Genomic DNA, 17,047 nt, shown 5'->3' with positions numbered 1-17,047 from the left:
TTCTGTCTAGACCTCAAAATCAAATTATCAAAGGGTACCCCTGAGAACATTTAGTGCCTTCCAATGATTTGCAGGGATGCTTAAAGAGGCGTGGGGATCTTGACCCGTATGCTGACTGGTGTGAAAGCCATCTCTGGTATTGGCTTTGCAGAAGCACTGATACGGACTAAGAGAAGTGTCTCATGATGCTTGACTGACTGGGTGATAAAATGACAGATGAGGTGAAGAATTGACCTATTAAAAAGGGTGCAGGTGAGAGGAATAAAGCAGCCTGGCTGGGCACACATGGCAGTGGCCGCTGAATTAGCTGTTCCCTCCTTGGCAGCACTGTGGATGCAGCAGGGAAGGCTGCAGAAAGCACCGGTTCAGCAAAAGCAAATGCTCTCGCTAAGTTTTGGTTGTCGCAGGATGCCATAGAGGCCAAAAGGAGAAGTGAATCCCCCAAAAAAGAGGGGACGCCCTCCCAGGGGACAGGTCTCTGGGGAGGATGCTGAGCGCAGGGACATTCCCCCGAACAAACATGGTATCGTGGAGAGGATGCTGAGAGGGGTGACTCCTGTCTGCCCCCTACAGCAGTTTTTATGGAGGCTTCCAGCAGCACTGACAGCTTGGTTTGGGGCTTTTTTTTTTTGTCATTCCAGAACAGTTACCTTAACCGGTTGAAGGGTATCCGCGCTACCCTGGAGACATCCCCGTTCTTCAAATGCCATGAGGTAATACATTTTAAATAGTTCTGCTTGTAGATGCGAACGGTTTAATCTCAGCTTGTCCAAGGAGAGAAGTCAAAGTCAGAGGCTGTAAATTTTTACAACTTTGAATTTATTCTTACATCCGTATTTTCATACCCATGTTTATCTAATACTTAGGTGGAAATACAGCTGATGACTGATAACATTCATGCATCTGATGTAGGTTCAAAGCTACTGAAAAACAATGTTCACACAGATTAAAAGTGATCTCGGAAGAATTCAGGCTGCTTAGGGGTTTATATGACTGGGAAAAATTGTTAGTGTAAAAGTATAAGTGTTTTCTGGAGAGAAATTCCTGTCTGAATGCACGTCCTGTATCATTTAGCTGCCAGTTGCTCCATGAGATCAAACAGGGCTTCAACACAGCCAAACATTGCAGGTATCCCTAAACTGCCTTTGCTGAGCTGGGTAGGGCACCGTGGTAAGGACTCTTCCCTTGGAAGGGTTTCGCTTCAGAAGTAAGTATCCACAAAATCAATGTTTTCTACAGGGAAAATTCAGTTCTGGTGGGAAAACAAAGAGGGAGCGCTACGTTTTTTTGGCCATTCCAGCAGGAATTGGAATGCTCCATAATTTAATTAAATCATTTTGTTGATTTAGCATTGGCAAAGAGCGTTTGCTATTGCACCTACTTAACAAAACATGAAAGCGCGTGTCCTTGGCACTTGTCTATGGGCAAAAGAGCCTCATGGGAGCCCCAGACTTCCAGTGAGTAGGAGCCACACCTCCAGGAGCCCACTGTCCCTCAGCCAGAGCCACATGGGCCACCTCGGCCCCGGCCGTGCATGGAGTGTCCTGCCGGGAGCTAGAGGCAGATGAGGCCATGCCTCCTGATGGCAGCGCCTGTAGGGAAATTGGAAGAGAAATGTCAGAACTGAGGGTTTTCAGGTCAGTTCAACAAGGGAAACAAAATGCTCCCTGAAACCAAATGCCAGGGTTTTGCTTGAAAACACAGAAACAAAACAGCCTTTCAAGAAGGTTTTGAAAGTAGTTTCCACTCCTTGAAAATTAAAAAGCAGTAGCTTTTGACTTTCTATCCGACTTCGAGATCCATCCTGCCAAGCTCTCTGCGTCCCTCCACGAGGCCCTCGCTGGGCAGGGCTTCTTCAAGGAGCTGCAGGAGAATTCGGTGACTGAGGACAGGCAAGCGAAGAACGTCAGCAAAAGGCTTTTCCTTAACATTAAAATGTTCTGTCCTAGCCAAGAGAGGGCTATAAGAGCTTGGAAGGAGAAGAGCTAAAGATAAGCATTTCTGGGAAATAACACATATCTCTGGACCTTGGACATTTTCCCAATGCACTGGAGGAGGAAGTCTCCTCAAAAATGTAAATTCATAATAGCTTTTGCAAACAGTACGCACTTCCTGTTCAAAAGCCTTGTCTAAAGGCAAACCTCAAACTAAACCCTGCTGGTAGCACAGACATGGGAGTCCCCAGTAACATTTACTGCTGCTGTTTTGGAGGGCTGACACTAGCTGGATGCCCCCAGAGCTGCGCTCCTCCATCTGTACAGCTTATGGGGCGCTTCTGGCTCTCTCAACACATCCTGTCTGGAGGAGCAGATCCTGCAGAAGAGCACAATAGTGAATGGCCTGACACCAATATGCATTCGCCGGGCGTTGGGAAGCCACAGCAGAGCCTTGAGAGTTCTGCTGTCAGAAACAGCGTGCTTCACCTTCCCACATGGAGCTGTGGGCTTGCCCAGGCCAATTCTTGCTGCAGGATTTTTCCCAAAGGCTGGTCAGGATATGAAAGAGCCTTTTAAAGCAGATGCAGCTGAGCAAAACTCATGGAAAAGGGTATTCACGTGTGCGCACCTCAGTAACTTGCATCCTCAGAGCACTGTGGAAGCCAGGAGGGTATTTTAGGGGGAATCTTGAGTGCAATTGGATGGTGTTTCAGACAGGAGACAGCAGATGGCAAGTAACTTGTACTTGGAGGGTACCTATCCCTGTGGTGATGTCTGCAGGGCTGGTGAGCAGAAATAGCGTGAACCAATCCCAAAGAACCGGCCTTGGGAAAAAAAATCCCCATCTGAAGGCTAAGACAATTCATCTCATTCCTTGGAACCTTGACTCGGTTTCCAAAATGACATCTCTATCTTTAATGCCTGCGTTTTTCTGATCCTTTCCTTCTGCTAAGAGCTGGGATTTGATTTGTATTTGTATTCATACAAATACCCGATTCGCAGGTGCAAACACAGCCAGCAACACACAGAGCTTGCTTTAGCTCATGCAAAATCTCAGCGTCACATCTTGCAAATGCAGCCTGAGATAAGGTGTCGGAAAGCCCTGAAGCTGCCTGGGAACAAGCAGTAAGAGCACCACTAACTGGTCTCTCCTCTCCGCAGGTAATTGGGAGCTCCCTCCTCTTTATTCATGACAAGAAGGAACAGGCCAAAGTCTGGATGATTGACTTTGGGAAAACCACCCCGCTGCCGGAGGGACAAGTTCTCCAGCACAACGTGCCCTGGGTGGAAGGGAACAGAGAGGATGGCTACCTCTGGGGGCTGGACAACCTCATTCAGATCCTGACAGAGTTGTCCCAGAGCGAAGACTTGCATTAAAGCCACGTGTCCAACTCTGCCACTACCCCCAACCTGCCCCTGACTGACTCTTCTGAACTGCACTACAAGACACTTTCCAGCCCTTGCCCTTCCCATTTGAAAGCTATACTCTCCCTATTTAATGTGGGGTTTGTTTTGTGGTTTGTTTGTTTTTTTTTTAGGTTGTCTTGGGTTTTGGTTTTTTGTTTTTTGTTTTTTTCCCTCTCCATGTAAATAGAGAGCTAACCTGCCAGAACAAAAGCTGAACTTGAAACCTTGGCTTTGCAGAGTTGGTGGGAGCAGCCCAGCAGGGGTTGCTTAAGGCAAGCACATGCTTTGCCCATCGCGCTTTTGATTTTGGGAGGGCCTGTAAGAAGGCTGGTGGAGGAAGGAGCCTCTCCCTGCACTGGGATAGGCAGCTTCATCCCAAAAACACTCGGCAGCTGTGCCCGGGACCCTCTGGCAGCCAAGGTGCCTGAGCAAGAACTGGAAACAGTAAAGGATACTGGGGTGGGAGCCTTTTAGTTGTCATTGCCAGCACCTTTCAGCCCAGGGAACTGGCTGTGCCGAGTCCCTAAGAGATGCCAGAAGGGCAGGTTTGGGTTTCTGTGTTCAAGACATCACACGGAGGTTGCTCAGTTATTTTCAGGTGGCACTGGAGTGTGAGGGTTCCCCTCCTGCTGGTTGGGTGCAGGTATTTACCGTGGCAAGGTGCTTTCCACCCATGTCCCTTGTGCTGGGTGCAGTGGTGTGGAGGGTAACACTTCGAACTCCTCTCTAGAGACGCAGCTCCCCTGCTCAGAGCTGCTTCTAGCCCTCCATGGGGAATAAAGGCTTTTGGCAGGGCTGTGGGAGAGAAAAACAGGTTATAAGGGACTACCACGAGACCTAAAGTAGCCATCCACGTTGATCGGTCTTTTTTGGGCAGCAGCCAAGCACGTATGTAGGGGTAGCGCTGCCAATGCCCACACCTGGCCCAGGATGACCCTTCTGCCTGGAGCATCTCCATAACTTTTATCAGCAGCAGGCGAAGGGTTAGAGCAGCAAAGCAGCTCTCGAGGTGGCCTGGTTAGATGTCTTTGGCGAAGCAGAGTTGGGGTCAGGCATGCCCGTGCCTTCCCTTTTTCCCCATGGAGATGGCTGACTGCCACTGCTCTTCGGCTTCTTTGGCTGTGCCGACGGCCTCTGCGCTCCTGATCCTGGGAAAACACCCAGTTCCCTCTTTAGGGCGGAGGCTATTTTTTAACTTCCTGGAACATTTGAACTCAGCAGCGGAGCTGGCTTGCTAAAGGTCAGCCATCAAGAGGGTGGCAGGGAGTCCCTCACAGTGCTGGAGGTGATGCAGGAGCTCAACGGCCACAAATCCCTCACCTGCTACATCGCCAAACCCACCAGCTCATAGAATCATAGAATGGCTTGGGTTGGAAGGGACTTTAAAGATCATCCATTTCCAACCTTCCTGCCATGGGCAGGGACACCTCCCACTAAATCTCCATCCAGCCTGGCCTTGAACACCTGCAGGGATGGGGCATCCACAGCTTCCCTGGGCAACCTGTTCCAGTGTCTCACCACCCTCACAGGAAAGAGTTTCTTCCTAATATCTAATCTAAATCTCCCCTCTTTCAGTTTAAAACCATTGCCCCTCATCCTCTGGCTCCCCTCCCTGATCAAGAGTCCCTCCCCGTCTCTCCTGTAGCCCCTTTTAGGTACTGGAAGGGGCTATAAGATCTCCTCAGAGCCTTCTCTTCTCCAGGCTGAACAACCCCAACTCTCAGCCTGTCCTCATAGGAGAGGTGCTCCAGCCCTCTGAGCATCCCCATGGCCTTCTCTGGACCCACTCCAACAGGTCCATGTCCTTCCTGTGCTGAGGACTCCAGAGCTGGACGCAAGACTCCAGGTGGGGTCTCACCAGAGCAGAGGGGCAGAATCCTCCCCCCTCGCCCTGCTGGCCACGCTTCATTTGATGCGGCTTTCTGGGCTGCCAGTGCACATCTCGCTCCCCGGGAGCAGCGCTCCAGAGCCCCTCCGCCATCCTTCGATAGGTCCAGCATCCTCAGTAGGGGAGGTCTTCTTCTGGCAGCAATAAGGTAGAGGAGTTGGCCATCGGGCCATCTGCAGCCATGCCCCAGCCTCCTTCCCTAGGATTGAAGTCTCCTAAGGTTTTTCTCAGTTCCTATCTCGCCAGACAGATGTGTCTTTTGCTCATCTGATGCCATGTAAATGGTTGCACTGTTTTAGCTCTTTGCCAGGCTTTCTAGAATAGCCCATGTGGAAGTGCCTTATAGACTTGCCTCTGTTCCATTAGTGTCATGGAAAAGGTTGGGGTTTTTTTTTTTAAGTTATATTTATTTTTGTCCCATTTTAATTGCACAAAACACTAAAACTTAATGCATGGAATAGCTCTTTTTTTTTTTTTTTTAACTGTGTTTTTAGTTTTTAAACCATCCCTTTTCCAGCTTTGGAGAAAGGGTGTGAACAGATATGCATAGATATGTACCAGTTATTGCTGTACTTTAGCTTTGAGCGGCTCTTATATATGTATATTATTTTTTAAGCCTGTTTATAAACCAGATTTCTCGCTTCATGGCTTCCGAAGAAGCAGATTGTTCTTTTCAGATGTCTTATGCCTTTCTGGAGGGTGGAACAGTTGCTGTGAGGGATTTTCTCTGCTCCCACCTCCCCTCTCAGTCATTGGGTAATACAGAGGAAAAAATCCAAGCCGGTCGTAACCACCAATGCACAGTGCCTGTAAAAAAAATCCTGTAACTTTGCAAATAAAGGCATATGGGAAGCATTCGCCTGGTGTACGGTCCGTGTCCCCGCCATGCAGCTTGTGGCAGCCTGGGAGTGACCCAGGAGCTGGCTTTCCTGTCCATGCTGATTTTGGGGGCATTGGGCTCCAGCTTCGTTTACGCCAGCACATGCCAGGGACAGATCCTGACAAAGGGGAACTGCCAGGGTGAAGTTGGAGCCGGGCGTCCAGGCTGGGTGGAGGGAAACCCCTGGGAGAGGCCCGAGTTTCTCCATCCCCCCTTCTGCAGGGCTGCCCACCAAAGGCAGCTCCACACCAGGAGTTTTTTTCAGTCTTTTATTATTTTTGCGGCTCCCACTGAGGAGTTTCTGAGTGCCACTCTGTGATTTCTGTGCTCGAGGGTATCAAAGCACCTGGGGGTGTCAGAGCTGCCTGGTTCCTCTCCCTCACAGCAAAAGGCCACCAAAAAAGCCTATCAGATTGGTTTTGCATCAAGGGAGAAATCAAATTGTGGATCCTGAAGGCAGCTCCAGACCCTCCTGGGACGGATGTGGCCAAGAGGGTTAAGTGGGCTGCCCGGTAAGAAAAGTCACATTTAACACCCCATGCCCAGACCCCCCAGGAGCAGCCGGGCCTTGGGACCAGTCCCTGCAGCATCTCTGCTGCTCACCACGGCACCTCTAAAACAAACTGCAGGGGAAAATTGGTGTGGACTTTGCTTAAAGACTAGAAACCTCTTGCTATGATAAAGAACTGGTAGTAATATAGACACGTGGCTGCTATACGTGCACCCAGCAGTCTCTCATGGGATGGGAGAAAGTTTCCCAGCTGGGAAACACTCCTGCAGCATCGTTACCCATGTTTTACTTATAGCTCCAGTTCCTTGGGGGCCACTGAGAATCTCATCAGTATGTGACTCCTCTTCCTACCTGTGGAGGAAAACAGAAGCCTCCAGAATTCCAATAATCTGACTTTGTGGCAGAGAGGGAAAGGGAAAAAGTCAGGGAAAGAAACCCTTCATGACTGAGCACTGGCATCTGCTGACCCTGAGGTTTATGCACTGGGCTGGAAAGGGGCAAGGCCCCAGTGGGCACACAACACAGCAAGAGCCCCACTTCCTCCCCCCCCCCCCCCCCCTTGGCTTTGCTGCACCCCCAAAGCAAAGCCCCAGGCTCCCTGCCATTTCAGGGACTGATAAACTAAATGATGAATAAACTCAATACAGAGAAGAGAGGCCAGCACTTCCATTAATGCTACAAAGAAAACTTTAGATGCTACTGAGGCTTCTGCTGTTATGGCAGGTGGGGAGGGGGCAGCTAATTTTCTTATTAATTATCTAATTAGGTGCTACTTGCAAGGATGAACCTCCTATAAATGAAGGGGTGCTGGGGGCCAGCTGGGAGCTGCAATCTCTGAAAATGCAGGACTTTGCTGTAGTGGTTGAGGGGGTTCTGAGGCTCATGTGGTGTGAGTTGTTGGGGGCACCAGCTGGTGGGGTTTTAAGGGTCGCTGGGAAGCTCCTCAAGAGGTGTTTTGCCCCTGCCATGGATAATGCAGGGCAGAGCTACTGCTCCTCCTGTCCCCCTCTCCCCCTGGGCAGAGCCCCTGCCCCAAGAAAGGGCTGGAGGGAGTTGCAGCACCTGAGCAATGAGACTGCAAAAGGAGGGTCTTAATTGCTGACATAAATTGCTTAAGCTGCTGCTAACTAAATACTGCTGGCCATAAATGAAGGTGTGGGGAGAATCCGGGTTGTGCTAGGGAGGGGTTAGGTGTTGGTTTTTTTTGTTTTAAACACTGAGGTGCAGCTTTGGGGCTGTTGTTGCCAGTAATGGCCTTTTCCCCCTCGGAGCACCCTCGCTGCTGTCCCTTGGGGGGAGAGTGCAGGGGGAGTCTGGCAGCTTGGAAGTTGGCAGCACCCACAGGTGTGCCCATGTCCCCCTCTGCTGTGGGTGCTGGGGGGGGGGGTGGAAGAGGGAGCAAGGGGGAGCTGCTGGGGTGTGAAAGGGGCCTTGGACTAGATGGTCTCCAGAGGTTCCTTCCAACTCATTATCATTCTGTGAAAGCCTTTGCATCTCCCCCTTCAAGGGTTTGGTGCCGTGGTGGGGGTGGCTTTGCACGGAGTGGGGGGGGGGGGGGGGGGTGGCAGGGTGGCCAAATAGCATCGGGAAGTGTGTTTGGGGGGGATATCCTTCACCCTAGCCACTCTCTTTCTGGGATGTGTTGAGAGCTCCAGGTCTCTGCTGGTTTGGAAATGACGTGCGTGCTGGTGCCCTGCTGGCGTGGGGGGGCACAGGAGGGGTGGCCGGGGGCGGGGGGAGGTGTGTGTCTGTCTGTGCGTCCCCCCGTTTTCGGTGCGGAGGGTTTGTGTTGGGTTTTAACTCCCTAATGGGGGGGGGGGGGGGGGCGGTGGGGGTGCTGCTCCCTTCCACCCTACCTTAAAGACGACCCCCCCCCCTTCCCTTCTCTCGCCCCGGTCCCCTCGTGGGGTGGAACGGGGCTCCCCAGCAGCGGCGCGGCCGGGGCTCCCCGGCGCTTCCCGCGGAGGCCGGGAGGTGGCAATGCTCCCTCGGCGACAGTCTGCCGCGGCGTCGGGGACATGGGGGGGGGGAAAGGCCGAAGCCCTGCCCAGGCGGGCGGCTCCTGCGGGAAAAGGGGCGCGTTTCCCCGCGGGAAGGGAGAAGGGTACCGGCGCTGGCGGGGCGAGCATCCCCGGGCGTCGCTGGTTTGGGACTTGCTCTCCCACCCCATGGTAGTTTTGGGGTTTGTTCTCTGGCGATGGGAGCTGGGGGCGGTGGATCATTAAAATGAATAAAACCCCTTCCCGCCAAGCGGCTCCATCCCGGATCCCCGCTGGAGCAGGGGATGGAGAGCTTCATGCTGCCCACATCCCACTTCTGGGTAGAGACTCCTATTTCTGGGAGCTGATGATCCCTGCTTGCTGGACTTTGTGTCTCCTGCCCCTTGTTCGGTCTGTGTAAGTAATCCTAACGTCAGCCCTGCGAGCTCCAGGGTCAGCTCAGGTGCTCAAATACACTTTCCCTAATGTAAAAAAATCTTACACTTGAAACCACCTGGACAAAGGAGCATGAAGGGGAAACAGAGGCACAAAATGATTTACTTGAACAGCTGACTAGAGCCAGAAAACAAAACCCAAGTACTTTTTGATTTCTAAAGGCTGCCCATCCTGTCAGGAGGTGCTTTTATTCCAAGGTGTTTTATACGTTGCTTTCCATGACAGGAATCTGGGGACTTCTCCTGCAGGGACACAGACAAGCACACATGGCTAGATCTCTTGCAAAAGTGGGGTTTGGGCCAGATAGGGGAACGTGAGAAGGAAAAGCAACACAAGTCTGTAGCAGCAAGGCAGAGAGATGCTACAGATGTGGTTCCCATGGCTAAAAAAAACATTTCCCACTGCAGTGCTGTCAGTGCAGTATCATTTGCAAGTGCTAAATTCACACTTCGTTGCTTTTTCCTGCCCCCAGGAAAGTGAGAGGAGAAGGCAGTACCTGTGGGAAGGGCTCTGCAGGCTGCTAACACTACATGAAGTTGGGCAGCCCGTTGCAATTGTATGCCATAGAATCATAGAATGGTTTGGGTTGGAAGGGACCTTAAAGATCATTGAGTTCCAACCCCCCCTGCCATGGGCAGGGACACCTCCCACTACACCAGGTTGCTCAAAGCCCCATCCAGCCTGGCCTTGAACACCTCCAGGGATGGGGCATCCACAGCTTCCCTGGGCAACCTGTTCCAGTGCCTCACCACCCTCACAGGAAAGAATTTCTTCCTAATATCTAATCTAAATCTCCCCTCTTTCAGTTAAAAACCATTCCCCCTTGTCCTATTGCTCCCCTCCCTGATCAAGAGTTCCTCCCCATCTCTCCTGTAGCTCCTTTAGGTGCTGGAAGGCTGTTTTAAGGCCGTCTCTCCCCGGAGCCTTCTCTTCTCTATCTGTCCGTGTGCTCTGCTGGAAACCCATGTCAGAAAAATCCCTCCCTCAGCTGTCAGCAGGATGCAGGGACATCTGCTCTTACTCGGTGACATCCATGAGGGTTACATCAATGCGGCTAGAGAGGGGCACCATGCTGCCCGCCTGCTGTGGCCAAGGCTTGGGCTTATCCATCACAGTGTGGGTCTGGTGCACCCAAAATCCCCACCAGCGCCTGCCTCTCTGCAGGAGGCTCATCCTCTCTGCCCTGCTCCTGTCCTCATGGCTTAACTACATTTACTCCCTGACCCCTCCAGCAGCAGGGTTTCCCCAAGAATGGCCCTACGGTAATCAAACAAACGGGAATGCTCGCCTTCCCTTTAAAAAGCATCTTTTGGGTGATTAGGAACAGCCTCTTGCTAAAATTAGACCTCCAGGAAATTTATTTCCTAGAACAGGCCTTTTCCATTTGAGGAAGAGACAGAAGAGGCCTTGGAATCAGCCTTACCCTTTAATCCCACTTTCTCCAGAGCTGGAGTGGCACAGTGGGGTCGGAGGCAACCAAAGGTGCAGCAGCACCCGGCAGCTTCCCACCTGCGTCCCAGGAGGGCTCCAGGTGAGCAGCACGGCCCTGCACAATTCCCCAGGCATGGGCAGGAGCAGTGTCCCACCTGGCACCACCCTGAGCAAGCCACCACCACGCTGAGCCCTGCTGGGGCCAAATTTCAGGCTGCTCAGGTCCAGGTGGAAGGGGCATCTCCGACATTGTCTTTTATGAGCTCAGAGCAACAGAAGCACCTTGGAGGGGCAGCCAGCAGAGCCAACCTGGCTGCATCCCTCCTGGGACATAAACATCCAGTAGTTTAAAATATTAATGTTTGGAATAACGTTTGGTGGGGAAAGAGAGCCAGACCGTGTTGGGTTTTGTGTGTGTGAAGCCCAAGCCTCAGTTCCTTCAGGAGATGGGGCATTTTTTAGTGCATGGGGGCTCTGGCTGCCACATCTTAATAACTTTTAAACTGAAAGAGGAGAGATTTAGATCAGATCTGAGGAAGAAATTCTTTCCTGTGAGGGTGGTGAGACGCTGGAACAGCGTACCCTGTTGCTCCGCTGTGCTGCGTGGGTGCAGAGGAGCTACAGTGGGGGTTGTGATTGTGCTGAGGGCATCTGGGCAGGCTCTGCTCTTAGGGAGTGAGATGGTTTGCACCTGAACTACAGGGTGAGATGTGGTGTGGGGCTTGGGGCAGGGTGCCCCATGGGCTTTGGCTCTGTGCTATGGGGGGAGCAGGGGTGGCTCTGATCTGGCTTCTGCCCACTCATGGGATGCTGGAGAAGGGCTGTGCTGGGCATTTCCAGCTCTTCAGGGGCTCAAGGTTTGCTGGCTGCTGTCTCCAGGAAAGGGCCAGCATATTGTGGGGTAAGGACCCTGGGAACCCACTGGTCACCCTGTTCCATGGGTTTCTGGGTGGTGGTGCTGTCTGGCTTCAAGGCTGCTCCCAGAACAAGGGGTTTGTGTCTGTCCCAGCAGAGCTGGTGCTGCTGCTTGTTTGAGGACCCAGCAGAAGCTGCAGGCTGTGCTCATCACCTCTTGCCTCTCTGCCTCTTTTAACCCTCTGAAAACTTCCTAGATTTCTGCCTGCTGATGCCAGAGCACTCCCTGGAAAGTGGGTGTCGACAGCCTGTGGGGCTGAAAAACTGCTGGAGGTGCTTGTTCCTCCAGGTGAGGGAAAGACCTGTTCTCATGGTGGTGCTCGGGTGAGAATAAGGCATGGAGGTTTTCCCCATGGCTCATCTGTCTTCACTAAGCGCCAGTTTTTGACTTCCCATTTGTGTGATTTCATTTTTTTTTAAAATCTTTTCCCCCTCCCCTTCTGCAACAGTTGCATTAGCAGGGCTTTGAAGAAATGTCTTCAAAATAATTATCCCACATCTCTCTAGTGGATTTGCCATGTGACGGGGTGTCTGCATGGGTGTATTAATAGCATCATAATATTATATATGTTTTTATCCCGATGCGCTTCACGTGCTGAGGGGCGAAGCCTAAATAGAAAGATGTGGCAAGTGACACAGAGCTTTCTGCCTCGCCTACCAGATCCTGGAAACTACCTGTGTTTGGGGTCAAAACTACTAGATTGTGGACATTCTAGTGAATGAGCAATTGCTTAGAAGCTTTAGACCCCTGCTTGTCTCACAAATGACATAGGGAAGCCCTGACAAGTCCAGCTGGGATGTCCCATGTGTTTCCCTGCCTGTGGGGTGGCTTTGGTGCAGGAACAGAGCAGTGGCATTCTGGGGTTCCGCATGACGCAGGAGGAGCAGGGAGCGTGAAGTGTGGATAGGCACAATACGCGGATGCGTTTTGATGGGCTGTCGGCCCTTCCCTCCTGGGAAAGCCCCCTGGGAGCCGAGCCCCCGGCAGCACAGGGGCTGCTGTCACACAGGGAGCAGGAATAATATGCCTGGAGTTGTTTTAAAATGTTAAAACCATAAAGAAAGCACAGGTGAGAAGGCTTGCCGGTAGGTGTGTGCAGATGGGAATGGCAGGGTGGCTTTTCCCCCTCCCTTGTTGTCTCCATTCCAGAGGTGCAGGTAAAGAAGCTACTCTCCCCCCTGGAAGGTTCTGGGTTGTTAATTCCTTAAAAAAAAAAAAAAAAAGGCAGTGCCCTGGTCCCTGTCTCCTTTCCTCAGGTATGGGAGTGTGGGCTGGTGTCCACTGGATGCTCTCTACCACCCAGCTGGAGGAAGACCCATTTTGATGCAGGGCTGGTGGGGTTTCTCCCGGCTACGTAAAGAGACTGCATTTCATTCCAGCTGTCAGCAATGGAATATATTTAACTTTAAAAAAAAAAAAAAAGTCCACAGTATCAAAACACAGCAAGTCACAATCCAATACTCAGCGATATAAATAGGCAAACAAATGGTCCTCTGTAACCCCTCAGTTCGGGCTCTGGCATGAAAATTACATGTGAGCTCACCATCAGGGTGCAGGTAGCACAAGTGGGCATGCACCCGTCCCCTCCTTCCTGGGGTGGACAAACCAAATACATCCAAGCGTGGCCAAAACGAAGGAAAACATGGATTTGAGCTGGTGACAGACAACTTATCCCCCTCCCAGCCTGCAGAGCAGCACCTGTGGGTGGAAAAGGGGGGTGTGGGTCAGGGTGAGATCATTTGCTGGGTATTTGGGGAAGTTCTGTGATCACCTCCATGCAACACTGGTTGGGAAAAGTATCTTTTAATCCCAAGCCTTCAACCTGCCTGCTGGAGGCATCCTTAGAGCTGGAAGATGGTTTTAGCTCAGTTCTAGTTATCCATACAGATGACAAGAGGAGGAAGGATGGCTCGTGGGTGGTATGGGTTCCTGTGTGACTCACTGTAACCCTGGTTCAGCTGGTGGCACTGTCACCTGGGGTATTACAGCATGCTGGTCCCAGGGGGGGGTGGAAATGCTGAGTGCCAGTCTGGAAAATAAATTGTAGCGCTGCCTGAAGGTGCATTATGTGTGTGAGCATGAAGAGAAGTCAGCTGGAAAATCCAGGGGTGTGTTATCACAGGAGGGTTAGCAAGCGTGTGGGAAAAGCCATTGCTTTTGCCATTGGGAGGAGTATGGGATCTAGGCAAGCTTATAAGCTCTTCTTGGGTCTAGGCTTTAAATGCCAATGAACTCTTGTAGAGGATGCAGTTTCGGTTGAACAGTGATAAAATACACCTTGCCCAGAGTGTGCGCATGTCTGTGAACTGTGGGGTCATCCCAAAGCAAGAAGGAGGCGAGGCAAGGGTGGAATCAAACAGCCCCTTGGAGAATCATCAGACCGTGACTCTTCCGTTTCCTCTCCATGGAGCTCGGCACAATAACCTGTGTCAGGGTGAGACTACGACAAGGGGCGATTTCCAGCCAAAAGATCTTTAATATAACGTGTGGCAGTCGATGCACAGATGGAGGGATGTGTGGCTTTGTTTCAGGAAGTGCACAGATGGAGGCACCTCCCGTGTCTAATGCTCTGTACGGCATGGCTGGGTGCCGGAGCCATTCCCAGCACAGACCCATGCCGACCCCCTGCAGCAAGCACCAGCAAAGTGCTGGGAGGGTGAGGGGCTGTCTGCCATAGCACCTTTTCCACCGTTAAGTCTGGATTTGGCAACACCAAAGAACTTAGAAAGATATGTTAACATGCTCTGCATTGAAATGGTTGGGCTGACCCAGGATGAAACTGGTTTACGACTGGCCACGAACTTCAAAAAAGACATTTGGTTTGGTTCCTACCTGGAGTTGCTTTCCACCAAGTGGTAAATCAGCTGTTCAGCCCGGCTGGGTTCAAGTACCAAGGAACTATTTCCTTAAAGCCCCCCTTTTTTTTTTTTTTTTATTAAAAAAAAAAAAAAACCAAAAAAAAAAAAAACACCAAAAAAAACCACCACCACCTGGTTTTCCAAGATCAGGAAGGAGCAGCAGAAAATACTGTGTTGCTGGCGAGTGGGGGTGAAACAACTGCGTTTATTCTTCGTTCCCTGCCATCACTCTTTAGCTGGAAAACTTGCACCTTAAACATCTATATTGATAAAGCGGAAGGTGATTATCGGGACAGGCTGGTGCCAGCCACCTTCGACCAGATCAAGCGTTTGCTGGCTGCCACCTCTGGCTGTGCCGGGGTCGGATGGCAGCAGTGCTGAGGTATGGCATGGTGGGCACTAGCCAGGGGCAAGTTACCCATCCCTGGTGTCGGTGGGCATCCCGGAGTGGGTGGCCTCCCTCTGCGGTGCTCCAGAAAGAGGCATAAAAGCGCTGGGTGATTAATTTGGCCCTAAAAAGGAAGACAAAGCATTGCTGATGGGGTGAAAGTGCCAAATCAGCACCAGTACCTGTGTCTTCATGGCATGGCTCTTCCCAACAGTGCATGTGGGCACCATGGGCATATCTCTGGATCATGGGCTCCCCAGGAGCCCCTTGAGGGGACAGGCTCTGCCTGGCACAAAGCTCTGCTCTCTTATGAGAGGAGGAAAAACAAGTCAGTCATGGGGGACTGGGGGGGTTTATATTAAAGATGGGACTGAGTAGACCCCCTCCTTGTGACTACTATGGCTTGAAATCCTGTCTGTCCCCTCCAGCTTGCCCTACAGCCCATGTCTCCTCACTACTTGCCCCAGGAAGACCTGAAACCAGCCCCAGGGCCTTGCCATTGCCCGAGAGCATGCTGCTGTTCACACCTGGGCTGGGGGGAGCTTGGGGGTGCTGGCTTTAATCAGGGCTATTGGAAAAAGCAGAGGCTTTTATCATCGTTATTACTGCAGCGGGGCAGTTTTGGGGGGAAATGCAGTTTGGTGCTTGCTCCCGGGTAGCAAGAACAATCTATAAAGATGCTCCTGTCCTAAAGCAGAGAGTGGGAACCTGTCTGTTGCTAATTAAAATCAATTAAACAAATCACCACAGCAGGCAGAAACAAGGCCTTTTGTCCTGGGTCTCCGCCGGACAGATTTCAGAGCCTCTGGAGTGGTGCATTGGCTGTTTTCTTGGCTTTGCCAGTTTGATAGGAAGGTCAAAAACATGAGTTGTTTGCATCACAAATTTGCATCTCTATTATATGGGTTCCATTTTGCTCTTCCGATGGAGGCTGCTGAGATGAGGGGAAGTGCCCGAGTCTCCCATCTCACAGCGAAGGCTGGTGCTCCCACAGCTCCTGACTCTCTGCCCCTTCCCCCTTGAAAAGCCCAAGGCTTTTCAGGTGTTGAAGGGTGGGGTGAAAAAACTCCAATGCCTGTGCTGGATGAGCTTGGATGGTTTGGGCAGGTCCTGTCCCACCAGAAGTTAGTTGGGACTGTGGATTTTGCTTTATCATTAGTCCTGGAGAAGGACTTTGCGAGTTGGGGTAGGAGAGAGGCATTGGTGCCTGCTTCCCACAGGGCTCATGGTGAAGTAGGGGCCTTGGGCAGGTAGGAAACTTCTGCGAGGAAAGGTCCTGCATTGAAGCCAGCAGGTCTCTAGCCATCAGGAGAGCACCTTGGGGCTAGGGAGAGGTTAAACCACGTTTCCTGCTGGTGTAAACACTCAAGGAGCTTGCTACCACACCAGCTGGTGACCCTGGGGGGTGGGTGTCACTAGGCTTTCCTGCTCAGTGTGCCCCTACCATGCCTCTGAGGGTTAAACACAGCTCACAGCTTGGTGTTTTGGAAGTTGTGGTCAGGAAGTGGGCAGGCATTTCTGCACTTTCCGCCTGCAGATGGTCAGGCAAGGAGACACACGTGCTCGGGGGCACATGCTGCTGTTTGACTTCTCAGTTCTCTTTGCAACCAGGAGTTGCTGCCACCGGGTCCTGTCCCCGGCTGAGTCCCTCATCACTATGCCTGGATACCCAGTTTAGTTCTGCGCATCACATCTTCAAACCATGAGAAACACACAGCCCTACCCCATTTGGCCACGGGCCTTCCCACCACAGACCATGACCAAGCACCAGGTCAATATCCTCGAGCTTTGGGCACTTACCCTGGGGAAGCAGAGCAGGGGATGCTGCTTCACGCCGCGCTGTAAGGGGAATCCATTTCCAAAAAAAAACCCACAGAGATGCTGCCAGCAAGGCCCTTTCAGGCGGAGGGGGGGAAAAAAGGTCTCTTTGGCTCCCCTGGTGTATTGTTTTACGCTAGAAGCTTCTGATGGCACGTGGGCTGTGCCCACCACCCTAGAGGCAAGGGGCTGTGGAGCACCGGTCCCTTGCTAGATAAAGTCTCTCCAGGGGCTGGTCGGAGGTCTGGGCTTTGCATGGTGCCAGCAGATGGAAGCAGGGGATGGCCCCAGTCGGTTCAGCAGTATAATACGATTTACAGCAAGCACGTTTCTCAAGACATCTGCAAGGATAGAGCTTCGTTGAGCATTATATATATATATATATATATATATACACACAGACAGCAGAGGAGGCTGGGCTGAGCTCTCCGCTACCACAAAGCAGTCAAGGATGGACTCTCAGGGTGGGGGAAAAAGTACCACTGGTTTGCTTTTACATACTGTACGTATATCTATTGATAGCTCCTTGGCATTTGATGTTTACAGACAGTTTCCTTTAAGGGTGAGCATAAAAAAAG

General features: G+C 51.7%; 1 protein-coding gene across 1 annotated transcript in view; it reads left to right on the top strand.

Annotated features, from left to right (window-relative positions):
- Positions 1-6,084, top strand: part of ITPKB (inositol-trisphosphate 3-kinase B) — a 71,307-nt gene extending 65,223 nt beyond the window's left edge. The window contains exons 6-7 of the mRNA XM_074168133.1: positions 642-713; positions 3,099-6,084. Of these exons, the coding sequence (XP_074024234.1) occupies positions 642-713; positions 3,099-3,314 (288 nt within the window). The 3' untranslated portion in view covers positions 3,315-6,084. The remainder of the gene's footprint in view (positions 1-641; positions 714-3,098) is intronic.
- The last annotated feature ends 10,963 nt before the right edge of the window (positions 6,085-17,047 follow it).

The sequence above is a fragment of the Numenius arquata genome, chromosome 2 (assembly GCF_964106895.1).
Source record: "Numenius arquata chromosome 2, bNumArq3.hap1.1, whole genome shotgun sequence".
NCBI lineage: Eukaryota > Metazoa > Chordata > Aves > Charadriiformes > Scolopacidae > Numenius > Numenius arquata.
This window is presented reverse-complemented; position numbering and strand designations above follow the sequence as displayed.